Source organism: Sorex fumeus, unplaced genomic scaffold (assembly GCF_029834395.1).
Source record: "Sorex fumeus unplaced genomic scaffold, SorFum_2.1 ptg000014l, whole genome shotgun sequence".
NCBI lineage: Eukaryota > Metazoa > Chordata > Mammalia > Eulipotyphla > Soricidae > Sorex > Sorex fumeus.
This window is the reverse complement of record NW_026606071.1, coordinates 36,823,559-36,841,440: the sequence shown is the minus strand read 5'-3', so window position 1 is coordinate 36,841,440 and position 17,882 is coordinate 36,823,559. Positions and strand designations below refer to the sequence as shown.

General features: G+C 53.9%; 1 protein-coding gene across 1 annotated transcript; it reads right to left on the bottom strand.

Moving 5' to 3' along the window:
- Positions 1–373: 373 nt before the first annotated feature.
- Positions 374–12,053, bottom strand: SLC11A1 (solute carrier family 11 member 1). The gene is made up of 15 exons (XM_056111621.1): positions 11,987–12,053; positions 10,901–11,034; positions 10,088–10,210; positions 9,446–9,565; positions 8,119–8,225; positions 7,475–7,545; positions 6,915–6,982; positions 6,588–6,743; positions 4,287–4,445; positions 2,415–2,504; positions 2,180–2,299; positions 1,668–1,817; positions 1,092–1,165; positions 600–753; positions 374–507 (listed from the first exon to the last, which is right to left on the bottom strand). Exons 1-15 carry the CDS (start codon positions 11,991–11,993, stop codon positions 394–396), a joined length of 1,647 nt encoding a protein of 548 aa, XP_055967596.1. The 5' UTR covers positions 11,994–12,053; the 3' UTR covers positions 374–393.
- Between the last annotated feature and the right edge of the window lie 5,829 nt (positions 12,054–17,882).

The following is a 17,882-nucleotide window of genomic DNA, read 5'->3' as shown; positions in this document are numbered from 1 at the left end:
CCCCAGACTGCCACTGAGCACCGCCAGGCATGCCTCCTCCTCCTCCTCCCCCCTCCAAAAAATACCCCAAATAAACTCTCAATTTGGAGCCTGTGTCCCAGCCCCAAAGGGGCAGTTCCTTATTAATACTTTCCGAGTAATTATTTTTGTTCCCAGTATCACATTCTGTAGTAAAGTGCTCCCCCTGCCATTGCAGGGTTGGGCTTGTCCCCATTTTACAGATGAGGTCATTGACATCTGGGATGGAGGAGGGGAGGTGGTGTCTGTTGTGAGTCCGAGCTAGGAAACAGGTCCCTAAGGAACCCAGCTGGGTTTGCCTCTCAAAGGCTCCACATTGCTGCCTCCACGAGGACTCCCCCTGTCCAGCCCCCTGTGCGCCCCAGTCAGGCGAGCTCAGCCAGCCGGCTCCCCCTTCTCTGGCTTCTCCTCGGGAAGCCCGTACAGGAAGTGCTGGTGGGAGCTGTGTGCCAGCCTGGATGCTCCGTGGGCGATGCAACAGGTCCAGACCTAGCAGAGAGCGCGGCCATGAGTGGGGATGGAGTGGGGGAGGGGGGCGTGCAGTTCGGGTCTCCCTCCTCCCAAAGCCACGCCCCTCGTACCAGGTAGGCGGTGAGGCCCAGGTAGGCGGCCGCTAGCACTGCCACGAGGCCCAGGTAAGCAGGGTGAGGGATGCTTTGCACAAAGGTGGCCACAAAGTAGAGGTTGACGGCGCAGATGAGGACCATGATGGCGAAGGTGACGGCTTTGCTCAGCCTGGGGGAGGCAGGTGGGGACAGGACTGGCTGTCTGTCCCAGCCCAGAGAGCCAGGTGGTCCCTCCTTCTCCAGCTGTCACAGCCAGCCTGGCTCTGGGCTGGGAAATAGGGGTTCACAAAGCCAGCTTCCCTGGGCTTTAAGGGCTTGACCCATTTCTGCCTCTGGGGCCCAGGCTCTAAAAAAAAATAAAAAACAAAAAAACGGTCCCCCCACCCCACTCCACCCCGCACAGCTGTGTGACTCTGGGTAAGTTCCCTTCGCTTCTCTGAGCGTCCCTGAATAAAGGACCTGACGAGACAAGCCCTGTGCTTGGGGGGGGGGGGGGGGTGTACTCACAGGCCGCTGGCAAACTCCTGCATGAGGGTGGGCATGCTGGTGAAAGTCAGGATGGGCAGCACCGCAAAGGGAAGCTGGGGACAGTCGGGGAAGGAGAGGGGGGCGCTCAGGGACCCCCAACCTCTGAACACAGCCGGGAGGAGGCCTCTGCCTGTGTACCCCTAATCATAACTGAACCCCGGTTTCTCAGCCTTCCGAGGCAAGGGAGAGAGGGGTCTCCAGCCCCAATGGTGAGTCTGAATCTCAGCTTGGCTTCCCAGTGCAGACCTCAGCTTTCCCATCTACAAAATGGGAGAACAGTGTGGTTCTACCCCAGGCAGGCTGCAAGGGATGAGGAGAGCCTGGTGCTTTTGTTCTGTTCGGGTGTCACGCCCGCTATAGTCAGGAATTGGGGATTTCAAGGGACCCCATGGGAGGCAGGGGCTGGACACCCCCCCCCCCCAGGTCAGCCACGTGCGAGGCAGGCACCCTCCCCTGCTTGTACTATATATAGTTCCTCCTGACCCCCACGGGGAACTTTCTGTGGGGCTGCAGTAGTCCTGGATAGCTGGCGGGTGGGGGGAGGTGGACGCTCACCAGCAGGCTCTGCAGCACGTTGAGGAGGTCGTTGAGACCGGACAGGTCTCGGAGGTCCCTGAACACGGCCACCAGCACGGTGGGCAGGATGGCGCAGGAGCGAGTGAGTAGCAGGCGGGCAAAACGCGACCATCGCAGCCTCAGGAACCCCTGCGAACCCCTGGCTGAAGGCGGGTCTGAGGGACCCATTTGTCGTCCCATCCCATGCCCCTCGGTGTTCCCTTCTCTGAAGTGGGGCATGGGTGGGGGGAGGTGGCATATCTGTGCCTAGTCGTGTAGGTTGACGCAGGGAGAGTGCCCCGTCCACCGTGGCTTGACAGAGTCTAATTCTGGGGAAAAGGCTCCTATGAATCCTAAGTCTGTCTGCAGTCTCGGGGAAATGCCCTAACCGGTCAGCCTCGGTTTTCTCATCTGTAAAGTGGGGCGCATCCTTGGGCAGCGAGACGCCCCCGGGGGGTTGGGGTGGGGACAACGCTTATGGCCTGCGACCCTCCGCTGCCTTCAAGTCCCACCTCCATCACGAACTGTCCCGCGTAGGTGCCAGTCATGGTGGAGCTCTGCCCGGCCGCCAAGAGACCCACCGCCCAGATGTAAAGAGCTGCAGGGCCGAAAACGCAGCCCAGCATGACGCCCTGCGGGGAGGGGCGTGGTCAGGCAGATCTGACCCCGCCCAGTCTCCACGCCCACTCCCAGGCCCCGCCCCATGGGCGTGGGCGGGCCGCGGCCCCCAGCTGTGCAACCCCTTACTCCTTGGTAAATATCCACCGCCACGGTCAGGTTGTTCTCAGGGAAGATCTTGGCGTAGTCACGGAGGCTGCTGTTGGCACAGACGTTGAACTGCGGGTACCGGGGCAAGAGGAAGGAGGAGCACACGCTCAGTCTTGCAAAGACCGCCCGCCAGGCCTTGGCCGGGGGCAGATAGAAAGCTGGTGGCCGGAATCCGGCCAGACTTTTTTATTTTGTTGGACTAACAAAACAATTTTTTTCCTTTCATGTGGCTTTGATTTGCTGTCAACTTTTTTTTTTTTTTTTTTTTAGTCTTTGGGCCACATCTGGTGATGCTCAAGGGGTTGCTCCTAGCTCTGCACTGAGGAATTATTCCTGGCAGTGCTTGGGGAACCACATAGGGGCGGGAGTGTGCCCACATGCAGGGCCAGTGCCCTACCCTCCGTACTATTGCTCTGTCTATCCCCAATTTGCCAACTTTTAAAGTTGGCGGTGCAAGTTGCCTGAGGAACCAGCTTGGAGCGTCTCTTGGATTTGAGGTGCTGACATCACAGTGTGATAACTGGCCACAGGCCCCTTTTCCCGGGAAAGGACACTTCCAGGGTCTTGCTGCAAGCTCAGTGTGGAAGCCATGGACTCTATTTAGGTCTCTCTTCTTGTTCCAGGGAGCAGAGAGGGAGGTCAGCAAGTGCCACGGCTGACCGGGGCACATGGCGAGGCAGGGGTGTGGGGCAGCGCCTAGGTCCACAGGCCTGGCCAACCCTTCTCCCCTGCACACCCTGCCCAGTTCTCAGCATACAGCCAGGGCCGAGCGCAACACTGTTTAATACAAGCAGTTATTGGAATCTTGTCAGGATTCATGCAGAAACGGGAACAGATCCTGAGTCCCAGAGAATCAGGTGGAACTAGGGGCTCCTTTGCTTTCCAGGAGGCTGATGGAAATCCCCCTCCATTATGGCACCCCCAATTATGTCTCATCACCCCCTTTCTTTCTTTCTTTCTGGCAGGGTGGGGCATACCCTGTGATGCTCAGTGGTTATTCCTGGCTCTGCATTCGGGAATTACTCCTGTCTGGGCCGGGGGAACCATATGGGATGGAGCTAGGGTGGATTGTGTTCAAGGCAACCACCTTCCCCCCCCCCCCCCCCGGACTATCTCTCTGGCCCTCATCATCCTTTTTCCCCCATCATCATTCTTTTCTCCACACTGTTGTTCTCACTCTTCAGTTTTATTTTTTGGTCACACCCGGCGATGCACAGGGGTTACTCCTGGCTCATGCACTCAGGAATTACTCCTGGCGGTGCTTGGGGGACCATATGGGACGCAGGGGATTGAACCTGGGTCGGCCGGGTGCAAGGCAAATGCTGTCCCTACTGTGCTATCGCTCCAGCCCCAAGTTGTTCTCAGTCTTTCCCCTCCTTGTCTGACTTGTTTTCCTGTCTGCTCACTGCAGGAGGGTCAGGATTTGGGAGTGAGTGCGGGTGATCCTTGGGACTGAGACCCTGGCTGGTACAGAATGAGGGCTCAGTCATACCCGCTGTCTGGGTGATGGTGTGTAACCCACATGGAGGATTCAGAAGATGACAGCCCACGTCTTGCCGTACTCAAGCTCAGGGGGCCACCTCCTTCCCAGAATGCTCTGCTGGGCCCAGCTCTGTTTTCCCCACAAAGCGTGGTTGGCACGTGTGTCCTGCGAGGCGAGGCTCCCCCCTCCCCGTTGGTGCTGTCCAGCCCAGGTGTGGGATGGAGAGCTGTAGGGCAAGGGAAGGGGCTCCTTGTCCGGAAATCCCCTCCCCTAGGGCACTCTGGGGTGGAGCTGCAATGCCTGGAGACCCCAGCCAAGTCTGCAGGGCACAGGAGAAGGGGGAGGCAGGGGGAGGGGGCGCTCCTCACCGCGGCCTGGTTGGTTTGCTGGTAGAAGGCCTGACCGAAGACGGCCACAACAAAGAGGTTGATGAAGAAGGAGACACACAGGGCGATGGAGGCCTCAATCAGGAAGTACATGTTCGCCTCTCGGATGTTCGTCCGGCGGGTCCGGTCAATCTCGCGAGACTGAGGAGATCAAAGGGGAGGGGGGAAACCCAGGTGCTTGAGCCACATCTGACAGTGCTCTGTCTGTTCTCTGTGGTCCTGGGGACCCTGTGTCGCCAGAGACTGGACTGGCCCTCCCATCTGTGCTCCAGCCCTTAGAGCCCTCTTCCTGGCCCCTCACACCTTTTTTTTTTCTTTATTTTGGTTTTTTGGGTCACACCAACAGTGCTCAGGGGTTACTCCTGGTTATGCCCTCAAGAATTACTCCTGGGAGCTGGAGCGGTAGTACAGCAGGTAGGGCGTTTGCCTTTCACACGGCCAACCGGGGTTCAATTCCCAGCATCCCATATGGTCCCCCGAGTACCGCCAGGAATGATTCCTGAGTGCAGAGCCAGGAGTAACCCCTGAGCATCGCCAGGTGTGACGCCAAAAAAAAAAAAATTACTCCTGGTTACTCCTGGTGGTCCTCAAGGGACCATATGGGATGCCAGGGGTCGAATCCAGGTCGGGTGTGTACTAGGCAAGTGCCCGACCCACTGTACTGTCCCTCTGGCCCCTCACACTTTTCAATGTCCCTGCAAACCTCAGATCTCTTCAGCGTCCCTACTGGCCTGGTCAGCCAATCCCCTTCTTCTGTCTCTTCTCTTGTCACAGAGACCCATTCCTCACTGACCAGGTAACAGAGGTGATCCTGGAGGCCCAGAGTGACCTGACTCCTGCCCTCTCTATGTTACCCCTGACTCACATGCCCTCAGACTTGCTCACTTGAGTTCTGCCACAGGGCCTTTGTGCTTACTGCTCCCTTGTTTAGAATACCAGGTCCCCAGGGAGTCGGAGAGAACTACAGGGACTGAGCACATGTTCTGCAGGTAGATCTTGGTTCAACCCTTCACACTGTATGGTCCCCAAGCACGCCAGGAGTGACCTGTGAGTCCCAAGGGCTGCAGCCCCAAAAGCAAAATAAAGGAAAATTTTATCTGATCTTGCATGGTTTTTTTTGGGGGGGGGTGCTTGAGCACATCTGGTGATGCTCAGGGGTTCTTCCAGACTCTGAACTCAGGAATCACTCCTGGTGATGCTCAGGGAACCATACAGATGCTGGGGATCGAACCCAGGTCCACTGCATGCAAGGCAAGTACCCTCCCTGCTCCAACCCCTGATCTTGCTTTGATCCATCTTAAAGATCACCCCTTAAAAAGGCCTTTCAGAGCTCCGTCTTCGAAGCCACGTCTCCTCAGCTCTCTATGTCAGTGCTCTCTTTTTCCTCTCAGAGCCGCTCATGTGTCATAATTTGTGCATGTATCTTGCTCAAAGTCTGGCTAGCATCTCGAGTGCAAGCTTGGAAGACAAGGAACCTGCTGGTCTTTTTTTTTTTTTTTTAATATTCTCTTGGGCTCACCTGTGGTTTGCCCCCAGTGGTACTCAGAAGACCAAACCTGGGTGTCCTGCAAGCAACATATGTGCTCCAACCCTTTGACTATCTCCCGAACTCTTGTCTATCTTTTCTTTCTTTCTTTCTTTCTTTCCTTTTTTTTTGTGGGGGGGGGGGGGAAGAGTGGAAGGGAAGTCACACCTGGTGGTGCTCAGGGCTTACTCCTGGCTCTGCACTCAGAGGCCACTCCTGGCAAGGTTCAGGAAATCATATAGGATGCTGGGAACTGAGCCCCGTCAGACACATGCAAGGCAAGCACCCAGCCCAATGTATTGTGGTTCTGCCCTACTTGTCTGTCTTACAGTTTACCTCTGCTATCCACTCGTCCCTCACTCCACACATACAGTAGAGCCTGTTATTAGATAGAGATTTTGTTGGTTTGGGGGTCACACCTAACTGTGCACATGGCTGACTCCTGGCTCTGCACTCTGGGATCACTCCTGATGGTGCTCAGGGCACTATATGGGATGCTGGGGGTCAAACCCCATTCAGCCGAATGCAAGGCAAGTGCCCTGCCCCCTGTTTTATCACTGGCCTGTTATTATTATGTATTGATTGAGGGCTGAGGGTCCTCACACATCCCACCTAAATTCTTGAAAGTGGAACCAAGGGGATGGGTCTGTAGTCTTGGAGGTAGGGCTCCATAGAGCTGGCAGGTCTCTGTCTCTCTGTGTCTCTCTCTGTGTGTCTCTCTGTCTCTGTCTCTGTCGCTGTCTCTCCGCTCCGCTCACCTTGACCAGGGCCGAGTGCAGGTAGATATTATGGGGCATGATGATGGCTCCAATGATGCCCACAGCCTGCAGCAGCTCCGACTGCCCACATCCCGGGCACGAGGGCAGGAAGAGGCCCCGAAGCACTGCAGCTTGAGATGGTCGAGCCACCACATACTGATTTGGGGAGATAACGGGAGAGCCGGCCGGGTCAGGCCCGCCCTGGTCCTGCTGGCCTTTCCCGGATTCCACCCCGCCCTCCTCTGCGCTGGGGGCGTGGCCAAGGCGCTGGCCCCGCCCCTCCAGAGCTGGCCTGGATAGCAGGCGAATGCTGCTCCCGCTCCTTACTTCGTAGCCGAAGGTCAAGGCCATAATGGTAATAAGGAATCCGAAAAAGGCTTCCAGCTTCCGCAGCCCTAGTGAAAGAGCAAAGGTGGGAGCAGGGAACTTCCCACACTGACCCCGAGCTTGCGCCCATCAATGGCTCATCCCCTGAGCAATGTACAGATGGCCCCAGGGGGCCTCCCTAGAGCCCCACGATCGATCTCTGTGTTATAACTGCCCCCCGAGTTACAGAAGAAGCAGCAGTCCGGCTTGCTCAGAAGCCAGTAGAGGGGCTGGAGCGATAGCACAGCAGGTAGGGGTAGGGCGTTTGACTTGCATGCTGGGAATTGAACCAGGGTTCGATTCCCAGCATCCCGTATGGTCCCCTGAGTACTGCCAGGAGTAATTCCTGAGTGCATGAGCTAGGAGTAACTCCTGTGCATCGCAGGGTGTGCATCACAGGGTGTGACCCCCCCCCCAAAAAAAAGCCAGCAGAGAGCAGAGCGCAGAGCCATATCCTCGCAGGAATCAACAGAGACGCCCCCAGCCACCCCCCACCTGCTCAGAGGTGTAGGCACACGCACCATAGTTATCGAGGAAGAGGAAGAAGAGGGTGTCCACCACGGTGATGAGCACCCCGCCCCACAGTGGGATCCTGAAAGCAGAGAGCCTGGGTCAATCCACCCTGGGCCCCCGGGGACTAGGATTCTGTCTGGAGGGAGCAGATCCTCGTGGCCCTGGGCAGCTCTGGAAAGCTCTGGAAGAGGGGAGCTGGGAGATAGGGGGTGCAGGGAGGGACCAGGCAAGCCAGTGACCATGGCATTCGTAAGCTCAGGGCCACTGTCCTGTATCCAGTGTGACTTTTTTTTTTTTTTGGCTTTTGGGTCACACCCAGCGGTGCACAGGGGTTACTCCTGGCTCATGCACTCAGGAATTACTCCTGGTGATGCTCAGGGGACCATATGGGATGCTGGGAATCGAAGGTGGGTCAGCCGTGTGCAAGGCAAAAGGCCCTACTCGCTGTGCTATTGCTCCAGCCACCAGTGTGACTTTCTACAAGCCATTTTACGTTCCTGCATTCTGTTGCCCCATCGGGCAGTTGGGCAACAGCTCTGCGTGGTGAGGCTGCAGGGTGAAACCGAGAGGGCTGCCGAGAGGGCAAGGCCTGGGGAAGGAGAAGCCACCGTTTCCGGTCTTGGGTGGAAGTGCTGGGGCCCCTGAGCCGCACCGTCCAGCAGACAGCAGATTGAGCGCGATGGCCGTGCCAATGACCTCCTGCATGTCCGAGCCCATGATGGCCAGCTCGATGGTCAGCCAGAGCAAGATGCGCGGCACCTAGGGGCAGGGTTTAGCCTTCAGCCAGGGCTGAAGCGTGAGTTTGCTGAGTCTGCCCCAGTGGCCCTCCCCATAACGGGGCTCTAGGCTGCAGGGCTGGAAACCCAAGAACGACAGCGGCAAAATAGTATGTTTTGCAGAAAACACTAAGGGGAAATTGGAAGGGCAGGGAAACATTATTTTCCCCTTTACCCATGCCTGCCTGCCTGCCTGCTTTCCTTCCTTCCTTCCTTCCTTCCTTCCTTCCTTCCTTCCTTCCTTTCTTCCTCCCTTCCTCTATTTCTTCCTTCCTTCCTTCCTCCTCCCTACCTCTCCTTCCTTTCTCCACTCTCTCTCTCCCTCTCCCGCTCTTTCCCTCTCTCCCTCTCCCTCTCCCACTCTCTCTCCCTCTCTCTCTCTCTGCCCCCCCCCCTTCCTTCTCACTCTTTTTTTCTGGGACACAACAGGGAGTGCTTAGGGAGTGCTCCTAGCAGTGCTCAGGGGACTATATAGGGCTGGGGATCAAACCCAGGGCTCCTCCTATAAATAATCTGTAGGGGCCAGAGCAATAGTACAGCCCATAGGCACTTGCTTTGCATGCAGTCAACCCAGGTTCAATCCCCGGCACCTCAAATGAGTCCCCAAGCACCACCAGGAATGATCCCTGAGTGCAGAGTCAGGAATCAGCCTTGAGCACAGCCGGTGCGGCCCCCAAACAAAAAGTAAAATCTTCCCAGCTCTCCCCTTCTTGTAGTCTTGCTGGCAGTGGCACCTACCAGGACACCAGGACACCTAGAAGCTCCGATGGCCATGTCTGCAGAGTGGACTGTTTCCAGAAGTTTCTGAGCTACCCCAGAGAGCACGCCCTTCCCACGCTCCTCGGGCCTTCTCCACACCTGTGCTACTGTCTCTCCACTACCTACCTGGGACCATCTCACGGCGTCCTTTCCGTGTGCCTGCTGGACCGTGAGGCCAGCCACCCCACCAATGAGCAGCCTAACTGACCCTTGGCCCATTTCCATCTTGGCCAAGTGGCTTCTCCAGTTTTCAGTTTCCCCTTGTGTACAGCGAGTAGGGTGGCCGTGCGTCTCACATCCTTCCTGTTCTGTGTTAGCAGTTGGGGCCTCACTGCGCTAGACTACGGACGTCTGGGTTGATGTATGCATTGGATCGTGGATGTTGCAAGCAGCTGGCAAGTCCCCCCCCCCCCCCCTTGCCTCCTCCACTCCCACCACGCTCACCTTTGGGTAGTAGAGATGGCAGATCTCCCCCAGGTCCTTGCCTGTCACCACGCCCAGCCGAGCAGCCAGTCTCTGGCAGAGTAACCCCAGCACCGTGGCCCACAGCAGCACCCAAAGCAGCTGGGAAAGGCAGGAAGAGGACTTAGCCAGCAGGGGAGGGGGGGGTGCATCTCCCATAACCACCCGCTCCTTGGGGGGAAGGAGGAGATGCAGAGAAGATGTACCCCCACCCCCACGTTGTGGCATGACTGCCCCCTGGGGAGACCCTTTCCTGGATCATCTACTTGAAACCTACTCCCAGGAAGACCAGCCCGGGTGGCCACCTTGGGGAGGAGTGGCAAGATTGGGGGAGGGGGGGCGGGAGGGGGTGTCTCCACTCTTTTAGCCTGGTCACTCCCCTTCCCCATGGTGGCCTGGACATCGTTGTTTTGTTGGTTTGATTGATTTGAGAACCACACTGGGTGGTGCTCAGGGATTACTCCTGGGTCAGTGCTCAGGGATTGCTCTTGGGTCAGTGCTCAGGGGTTGCTCCTGGCGGGTGCTTGGGGAGGATCTTGGGGGTCCCGAGGACTAGACCCAGGCCTCCCATGTGCAAAGCCTGTGCTCCAGCCCTTGGAGCCAGCTCCCCGGCCCCTTGGTCACTTTGAATCCAGCCACGGCGCCAGCCTGAAGGTCCGACTCAATGTTGCCAGGGTCCAGGAAGGCGATGCTCATGAGGAAGCCGGGCCCCGTGAAGGCCCAGAGCTTCCGCAGGCTGAAGGTGCCCTGTGGGGAGAGTGGCAGGAGAGGGGCCTGATTTGGGGGTCCGAGCCCAGTGGAGCCCTAACAGGCTTCTCTGCCTTTCTCATCCCTAGAGCCGCCACCCCCAGGGAGAGACGGGACTTGCTGAGTCACAGGGAACACCCCTTCTGCAGGGGCCACTTGGGCAGCCTGACTCAGCAGATCCTCAGAATCCAAAATCCGGGGTCGGGGGGTGGGTAATCTTTCCTGGGGTTAAGCCCCCCTGATGGAGGTCCTCCCACCCCAGTCCTTCACAGACCACCGAGCTACCTCTCCCACCTTCTCTTGCAGAATCTACTGAGGCTAGCCACCCCCCCCCGCCCCCAGTCCCCATTCTTAAGGGAAGATTCTGAAAGTCGGAGACTCTTTCTAGAAGCCAGCCCACAGCTGTCACCTCTTCTATATCCTTGTCCCCTGTCTTTTCCCTTCATGTTCTTGAAACTCCAGCCTCTCAGGACTCTCCCCTCCATAGAAAAGCCGAGATGCAGAAGAAACAGCCATCCTGTTTAGACCAATGCTGAGCCTGGGTGCTAGGTGCTTCCGGGTCAACAGGAGCCATGGGTGGGGTAGTGTGGGGGCGGGGGGCGCAGCTACGAGCAGGAAGGTACCTGTTTGGTGTGACCTTTCTGCCCTGGGTCTCCTGAAACATTGCTCAGATGTTCTCAGCATCCTTACCGGTTCCGTGTCTGGGATGGGGACCTTCTCACTCAGGGGGGCACCTCCAGGATGTGCTTGCTGGGACCCCAGGTTTGGTGGGCTGGAGATGGAGCCATAACTGGGCCTACTCCGACTCTGGGGGCCTCTGTCACCTGTGAAGAGCCACAGGAGGTATGGTGAGGGACCCATTTTCTGTGAAGTCCAGAGACAAAAACATCTCTGTTCCCTGCCTGGCAGAAAGATGGCACAAAGGTCAACTGATTGAGGTGGAGTAGTTTTTTTTTTTTTTTGGGAAGGGGCACACCCAATGATGCTCAGGGATTACTCCTGATTCTGCACTCAGGAATCACTCCTGGAGACCATAAGGGATGCTAGGGATCAAAACCAGGTTGTCTGTGTGAAGGCAAGCGCCCTACCCACTGTACTATTGCTCCAGCCCATCCCTTCATCTTTTTGACCAAATGTTCCAGAAGCCTGTGCCAAAGAGTTAGTACAGTGGGGAGGGCATTGGCTTTGCACATAGCTCACCAGGGTTTAGTCCCTGGCACCAGTTGGTCCCCTGAGTACCACCAGGAGTGCTCCCTCAAAACAACAACAATCAAAACATGGGACTGAAACAACAATACTACAGAGAGTAGGTTGTTTGCCTTGTGTTAGGCCAACCTGGGTTCAATCCCTGGCATCCCATATGAATTCCCAAGTACTGCCAGGAGTAATTCCTGAGTGCAGAACCAGGAATAACCTCTGAGCGTCGCTGGGATATGACCCCCAAACCCAAACCAAAATAAAGCAAATGCTCCATAAGCAGCAACAAGGGTAGTGAAACCTTCTGGAAGACTTTTCTTTGAGGTTAATAGAGACCTTTTCACTACAGAGGATGAGCGGAGGGATTCTGAGAGGGCCAGTTGATCCCACCCTAGGCCTGCCACTGTGCCTTCCAGAGCCAAGGAAGCCCCAGAAACCCCAATTCCTCAGGGACTCTACTGGGGGCTACTGGGACTTCGGGCTACAAGAGCCCAACCCAAGCTGATGTCCAGAACGATGTGGGTCCCTCGGCTCCCTTTGCCCCCTGACTCTGGCTGTACCCCTGCAGGGGTTACTCACCCAGCATGCAGACGGCAGGTTGGGCCAAGCAGGAGGGATGCGCTGGCTCCCGCTCTCTCCTCTGGGTGCTGCGCTTGGACTGTGCCAGTCCACATGCTCTCACCCATCCTCGGATGACGCTGGGGTTGCGAAACTTCCCTAGGGCAGATGTGACCTGCTCTGGCGGAAGAGTCTGGTTGGCCGCAGCCTGGACTTTTGTTCCCCTCTGGGGCTAGGCTGAGCCCCACATCTCTGGCTTCCTTCCAGACACCTCATGCTCTACGTCCCCCAAGCAAGCCCTGATTCCAGTCACTTCCCGCCTTTCAGCCAGGCCCTCTCATCTATTTTGAGTCCTTGTGGCCACTGGTTGGCCTGGGGGAAGGGAACGGAGTCCTGATGGCCACTTAGAGCAGTCAGAGGAAAAGATCTCCTAGGCACTGCCAGGAGGCCAGACCTTGAATCCCAAGAGTGACCCTAAGAAGAGGGGCAGAGGCAGGGGTGCTGGTCTTTTTTTTTTTTCTTTCTTTCTTTTTGGGCCAGACTTCAGTGATGCTCTGGAGTTACTCCTGGCTCTGCACTCAGGAGTTACTCCTGGTGATGCTTAGGGAACCAGATGGGATGTCAAAGATCAAACCTGGGTCGGCCGTGTGCCAAGTAAACACCCTACCTATTATACTATCACTCTGCCCAAAGGCATTGGTCTTTTTTTTTTTTTTAATAATTGAATCACTGTGAGATACAGTTACAAAGCTTTCATGTTTAAGTTCCAGTCATACAATGATTTAACACCCATCCCTCCACCAGTGTATATTTTCCACCACCAATGTCCCCAGTATCCCTCCCCTCCCCCACCCCATCCTACCCCCCCCCCCCCCCGCCTCTATGGAAGACAATTTCCCTCTTATTCTCTCTCTACTTTTGGGCGTTATGGTTTGCAATACAGATACTGAGCGGCTATTACGTTTGGTCCTTTATCTACTTTCAGCACACATCTCCCATCCCGAATGATTCCTCCAACCATCATTGACTTAGTGATCCCTTCTCTATTCCAGCTGCCTTCTCCCCCAGCTCATGAGGCAGGCTTCCAACTATGTAGCAACCTTTTATTTTTTTTGGCTTTTTGGGTCATGCCTGGTGATGCACAGGGGTTACTCTTGGCTTTGAACTCAGGAATTACTCCTGGCAATGCTCGGGGGACCATATGGGATGCTGGGAATCGAACCTGGGTCAGTCGCATGCAAGGCAAAAGCCCTACTCGCTGTACTATCGCTCTAGCCCCCTGTGTAGCAATCTTGTTGGCCCTTGTATCTACTGTCCTTGGGTGTTAGTCTCATATTATGTTATTTTATATTCCACAAACAAGTGCAGTCATTCTATTTCTGTTTCTCTATCTGACTCATTTCACTTAGCATGATACTCTCCATGTCCATTCACTTATAAGCAAATTTCATGACTTCCTCTTTCCTAATAGCTGCATAGTATTCCATTATGTAGCTGTACCAAAGTTTCTTAACCAGTCATCTGTTCTCAGACACTCAGATTGTTTCCAGATTCTGGCTATTGCAAGCAATACTGCAATGACAATGCAAATGTCATTTCTATGGTGCGTTTTTGCAACCCTGGGATATATTCCCAGAAGTGGTATTGCAGGGTCATGTGGAGGCTCAATTTCTAGTTTTTTGAGGAATGCCCATATTGTTTTCCAGAAAGGCTGGACCAATCGGCATTCCCACCTACAATGAAAGAGCGTCCCTTTCTCCCCACCTCCACATGAAACAGGGGCTGGTTGGTGTTTAGTTGCCATTTTTTTCAATCTATGTCCTATCCTAGCCTCACTCTCTGCCCCTCATTCCAGTCACCCATTATCTATATTCCCATCTCCTTCTGAGTCCCATCTCACAGGCTTAGTTATAGAGAAAAAAATCAATAAGGATTGGAAGTAGAAATTATACATAGGTGAGGTAGGTCAGCCAACATATGAAAGTCTTTCCTTCTGGGGAAACTAGGAAGAAATCATCTAGGAAATCCAAGGGCGGAATTTCATCTAGGGCATATTTCTCCTTCTCCTTTCCTTAGTTCCAAATCTATTTAAACAGTCATCTTAAATTTACTTCTTAATAATCTTTCTAGTCATTTTCAATGGACAAGTAAGAGATATATTAAGCTTAAAGGGTGGCTCTCCTGGGAACATCTCACTATAGATCCCAGACTACAGCCCTCAGGCCAGATTAATCCTTCCTAACCCCAGCAGTGTCCTTAGCCAGTTATTTATTTTTGGGTCATGATAGAGTTTGTCCATGACCATGCTCTTAATTTATTATAAGTTTTATGATGATTGGCCTGTTTCTTTTCCCTTTTCATGACAGGGTAGCATAGCTTACCCTAGGTCCATCCAAGTCCCTTCGTTGGGACCCTCCTTTTGGGGTGCTAGGAACTAGGGGCAACTTGAGGCTTAAGCCAAGTAAATGTGACAGATGCCCAGGACTAAATATTATTTGGAATCCATTAACTCTCAAGTAGCAAGAGCATAGCATCAAGTTTCTTCCTGTGTCTATACAAAAAGGACATTGCTCTAGTGGAAACTGCAAAGGACATACAGGAAAGAGAAAAGCGACATCTCACTTACAAATATAAAATCCAGAGATCTCTGAAGAATCTGACTTTACAAGTCACAGGTTCTGATTAGGGGAAATGAGCAATTAACAGATAGGGGAAGTGGAACACAAAAGAGAAGTTAAAGATGAATGGGAAAAGGAGAGAGAGAGTATAGGGGAAATTGTCTGCCATGGTGGCAGGGGGAGGGTGGGAAAGGGGAGTATACTGGGACATTAGTGGTGGAGAATGTGCACTGGTGGAGGGATGGGTATTTGATCATTGTATGGTTGAAACTCAAACATGAAAGCTTATAACTGAATCTCACAGTGATTCGATTTAAAAAAAAAAAAGATGAACGGGAGTGCCTCGGGAGCACTGTGATGGGTATTACTCAATAAACCTTGCAGGCAGTGGAGAAAGGACCGACCAATGTTATCCAACATGGGTGCAGCCCAAATTCACTCCCGTTCCTCAAACAAAGAGAAGGTGCTGGAATTCTACTCTGGAATTCTATCACCAATTAGGTCCTCTCTCTGAGCTCCTTTCTAAAGTAAAACGAACTCTCACTAGGTAAGCAGAGACAGACACAGGAGCCCAAGGAGGCCAGGTGGGTAAGAGAAACAGAGCAGAAAACAGTGCTGGGTCATCAGTGAGACTGAAGCTCAGTGTGGGGAACAATAGGGAGTGGTGGAGAGTGGGGCTATGTGAAGGTCACACACATACCTGTGCCTTGAGCCCTGGGGAGGACTTCTGGGAAATTGTCTCTGTGAGACATTGTCCTTAGGAGAGATCTCTGAGTGTCATCCCGCTCACCGAGGTGGCCTAGCACACCACACCAAGATGGGGACCACCATATCTCTGCATGCCACTGGGGACTGAGCATCATTGAATGTAGGGCTGATAGTACAGTGGGTAAGGTGCTTGCCGTGCATGAGGCTGTTTCGGGTTCGATCCCTGGCATCCCATATGGTTCTCTGAGTCCCTCCAGGAGTGATCCCTTGAGTACAGAGCCAACAGTTATACCTGAGCACCACCAGGTGTGGCCCCCAAACCAAAAATAAATCACTCACTATAGACTGAGGGATGGAGTGATAGCACAGTGGATAGGACGTTTGCCTTGCACATAGCTGACCCGGGTTCCATCCCTCCGTCCCTCTCAGAGAGCCCGGAAAGCTACCGAAAGTATCCCGCCCGCGCGGCAGAGCCTGACAAGCTCCCCATGGCGTATTCAATATGCCAAAAACAGTAACAAGTCTCACGATGGAGACGTTACTGGTGCCCGTTCGAGCAAATCAATGAACAACGGGAGGACAGTGTTACAGTGCTACAACTATAGACTGAAGAGGGCAGCGCCCCGCAGAGCTCCCATTAGTTGGCTCCCCCATCTCCCAACCCCGTCTTCTGATTTGTCAAGGGTACCAGGCGACTGGGAATGGCAGGCAACCAAACTTTGTGAATACAAGGCTCAAAAAATGGAAAATTGGGACTGGAGCAATAGTGCAGCGGGTAGGGCATTTATTTGCCTTGCACACGGCCGATCTGGGTTCGATCCCGAGCATCCCATTTGGTCCCCCAAGCACCAGCAGCAGTGATCTCTGAGTGCAGAGCCAATAGTAACCCTTGAGCATCACGGAGTGTGGCCCAAAAGTCCCCCCAAATTGGAAATATTCTGTGAGCTAAACAAGCCAGCCTAATGGGTTGGATCCCATTGAAAGTTAGAGCCAGAAACCTCTGGACAGAGGTTGGGGGCAAATACCTTGGAGATACTCGGATGAAGGATCTTGCCTTATGGGTATAGGGGTGAAGGCACTTGCCTCGTGTGCACTGACCCCAGTTCCATCCCCAGCACCACATAGAATCACCCAAGCACCACCAGGGATCATTTCTGAGCAAAGAACTTGCGAAAAGGGGCTGGAGCAATAGTACTATGGTAAGGCATTTGCCTTGCACGCACTCGACCCGGGTTCAATCCCTGGCATCCCATATGGTCCCCCGAGCACCGCCAGGAGTAATTCCTGAGTGCAGAGCCAGGAGTAACCCCTGAGCATCGCTTGGTATGACCCCCCCCCCAAAAAAAAACAAAACAAAAAATGAACTTCGAAAAGTCCCTGAGTATTGTGGTGCATGGCCCACACCCCTCTCCCCCAAATGAGGGACCAACACCCTTCCTGTTCCTTATTTCTTCTGACCAGCTCCCTTATACACCCACTTACCTCCCTTGGGGCCTTTCCCCTACAGAAGGCACTATTCTATAGCTTTCTTTCTCTGCCAAGATCCCAAACCTGAATTTTCATGGGTTTCCAACTCAGAATCCAAAGAAAATAGGAACTGAGGGGACTAAAGAGATAGTACAAAGGTTTAGGTGCTTGTTAGCATGTGTCTGTGGCTGCGACCCTGGTTCGAATCCCAGCACTGATATAGTCTCTAAGCACTGCCAGGATGGGAAAGAGGAGGGAAGGAAAAAGAAAGAAGGAAAGAAAAAGAAAGAGGAAGGAAGGAAGGAAGGAAGGAATGTAGGAAGGAAAGAAAGAAGAGGAATAAGGAAGGAAAAGAAAAAGAAAGTAGGAGATGGTTCTTAGGTCCAGATTTGGGACAGAATGTATCTCAGTGTTAGTCAAAAAGTTGAGCTATGGGGCTGGAGCAATAGTACAGTGAGTAGGGCGTTTGCCTTGCACGCAGCCAACCTGAGTTCTATTCCCAGCATCCTATATGGCCGCCAGGAGTAACTCCTGAGTGCATGAGCCAAGAGTAACCCCTGTGCATCACTGGTTGTGACCCAAAAAGAAAAAAAAAATTGAGCTAAAGGGCTGCAGAGATAGTACAGCGGATGAGGTGCTTGCCTTAGATGTAGTTGATTCATGTTTGATCTCCAACGCCCAAAAATACCAGGAGTGACACCTGAGCAAACAGCTGGGAATAATCCTTGAGCACCACCAGGTAAGTCACAGGAGAAAAAAAAAAGCCGAAATTGTTGAGCCCAAACTCTGGACCCCAGGATGGGGCCATGGGAAGGTAGTCAAAATTCTGGTTGGGTTTAAGGGACCATACGTGGTTTGATTCTGGGCACATTGTGGTGCCGGGGATCGGACCCAGTAAGTTGCATGTCTTACCTACAGGACTGTCTCTCCAGCCTCTGTTTTAATTGATTCACAATACTTTTTTTTTTTTTTACCAATAATAGAGTTTCATGTATAGTGTTCTAACCCCCCCCCCCCCAACACACACACACATACGGACTCATAGTGTCTGCTTCCGTTCACCAACAGCCCATCCACCCCTCTCATCTACTTCCTTCCCATGTTTGGTTTGGGGAAGAGAGAGT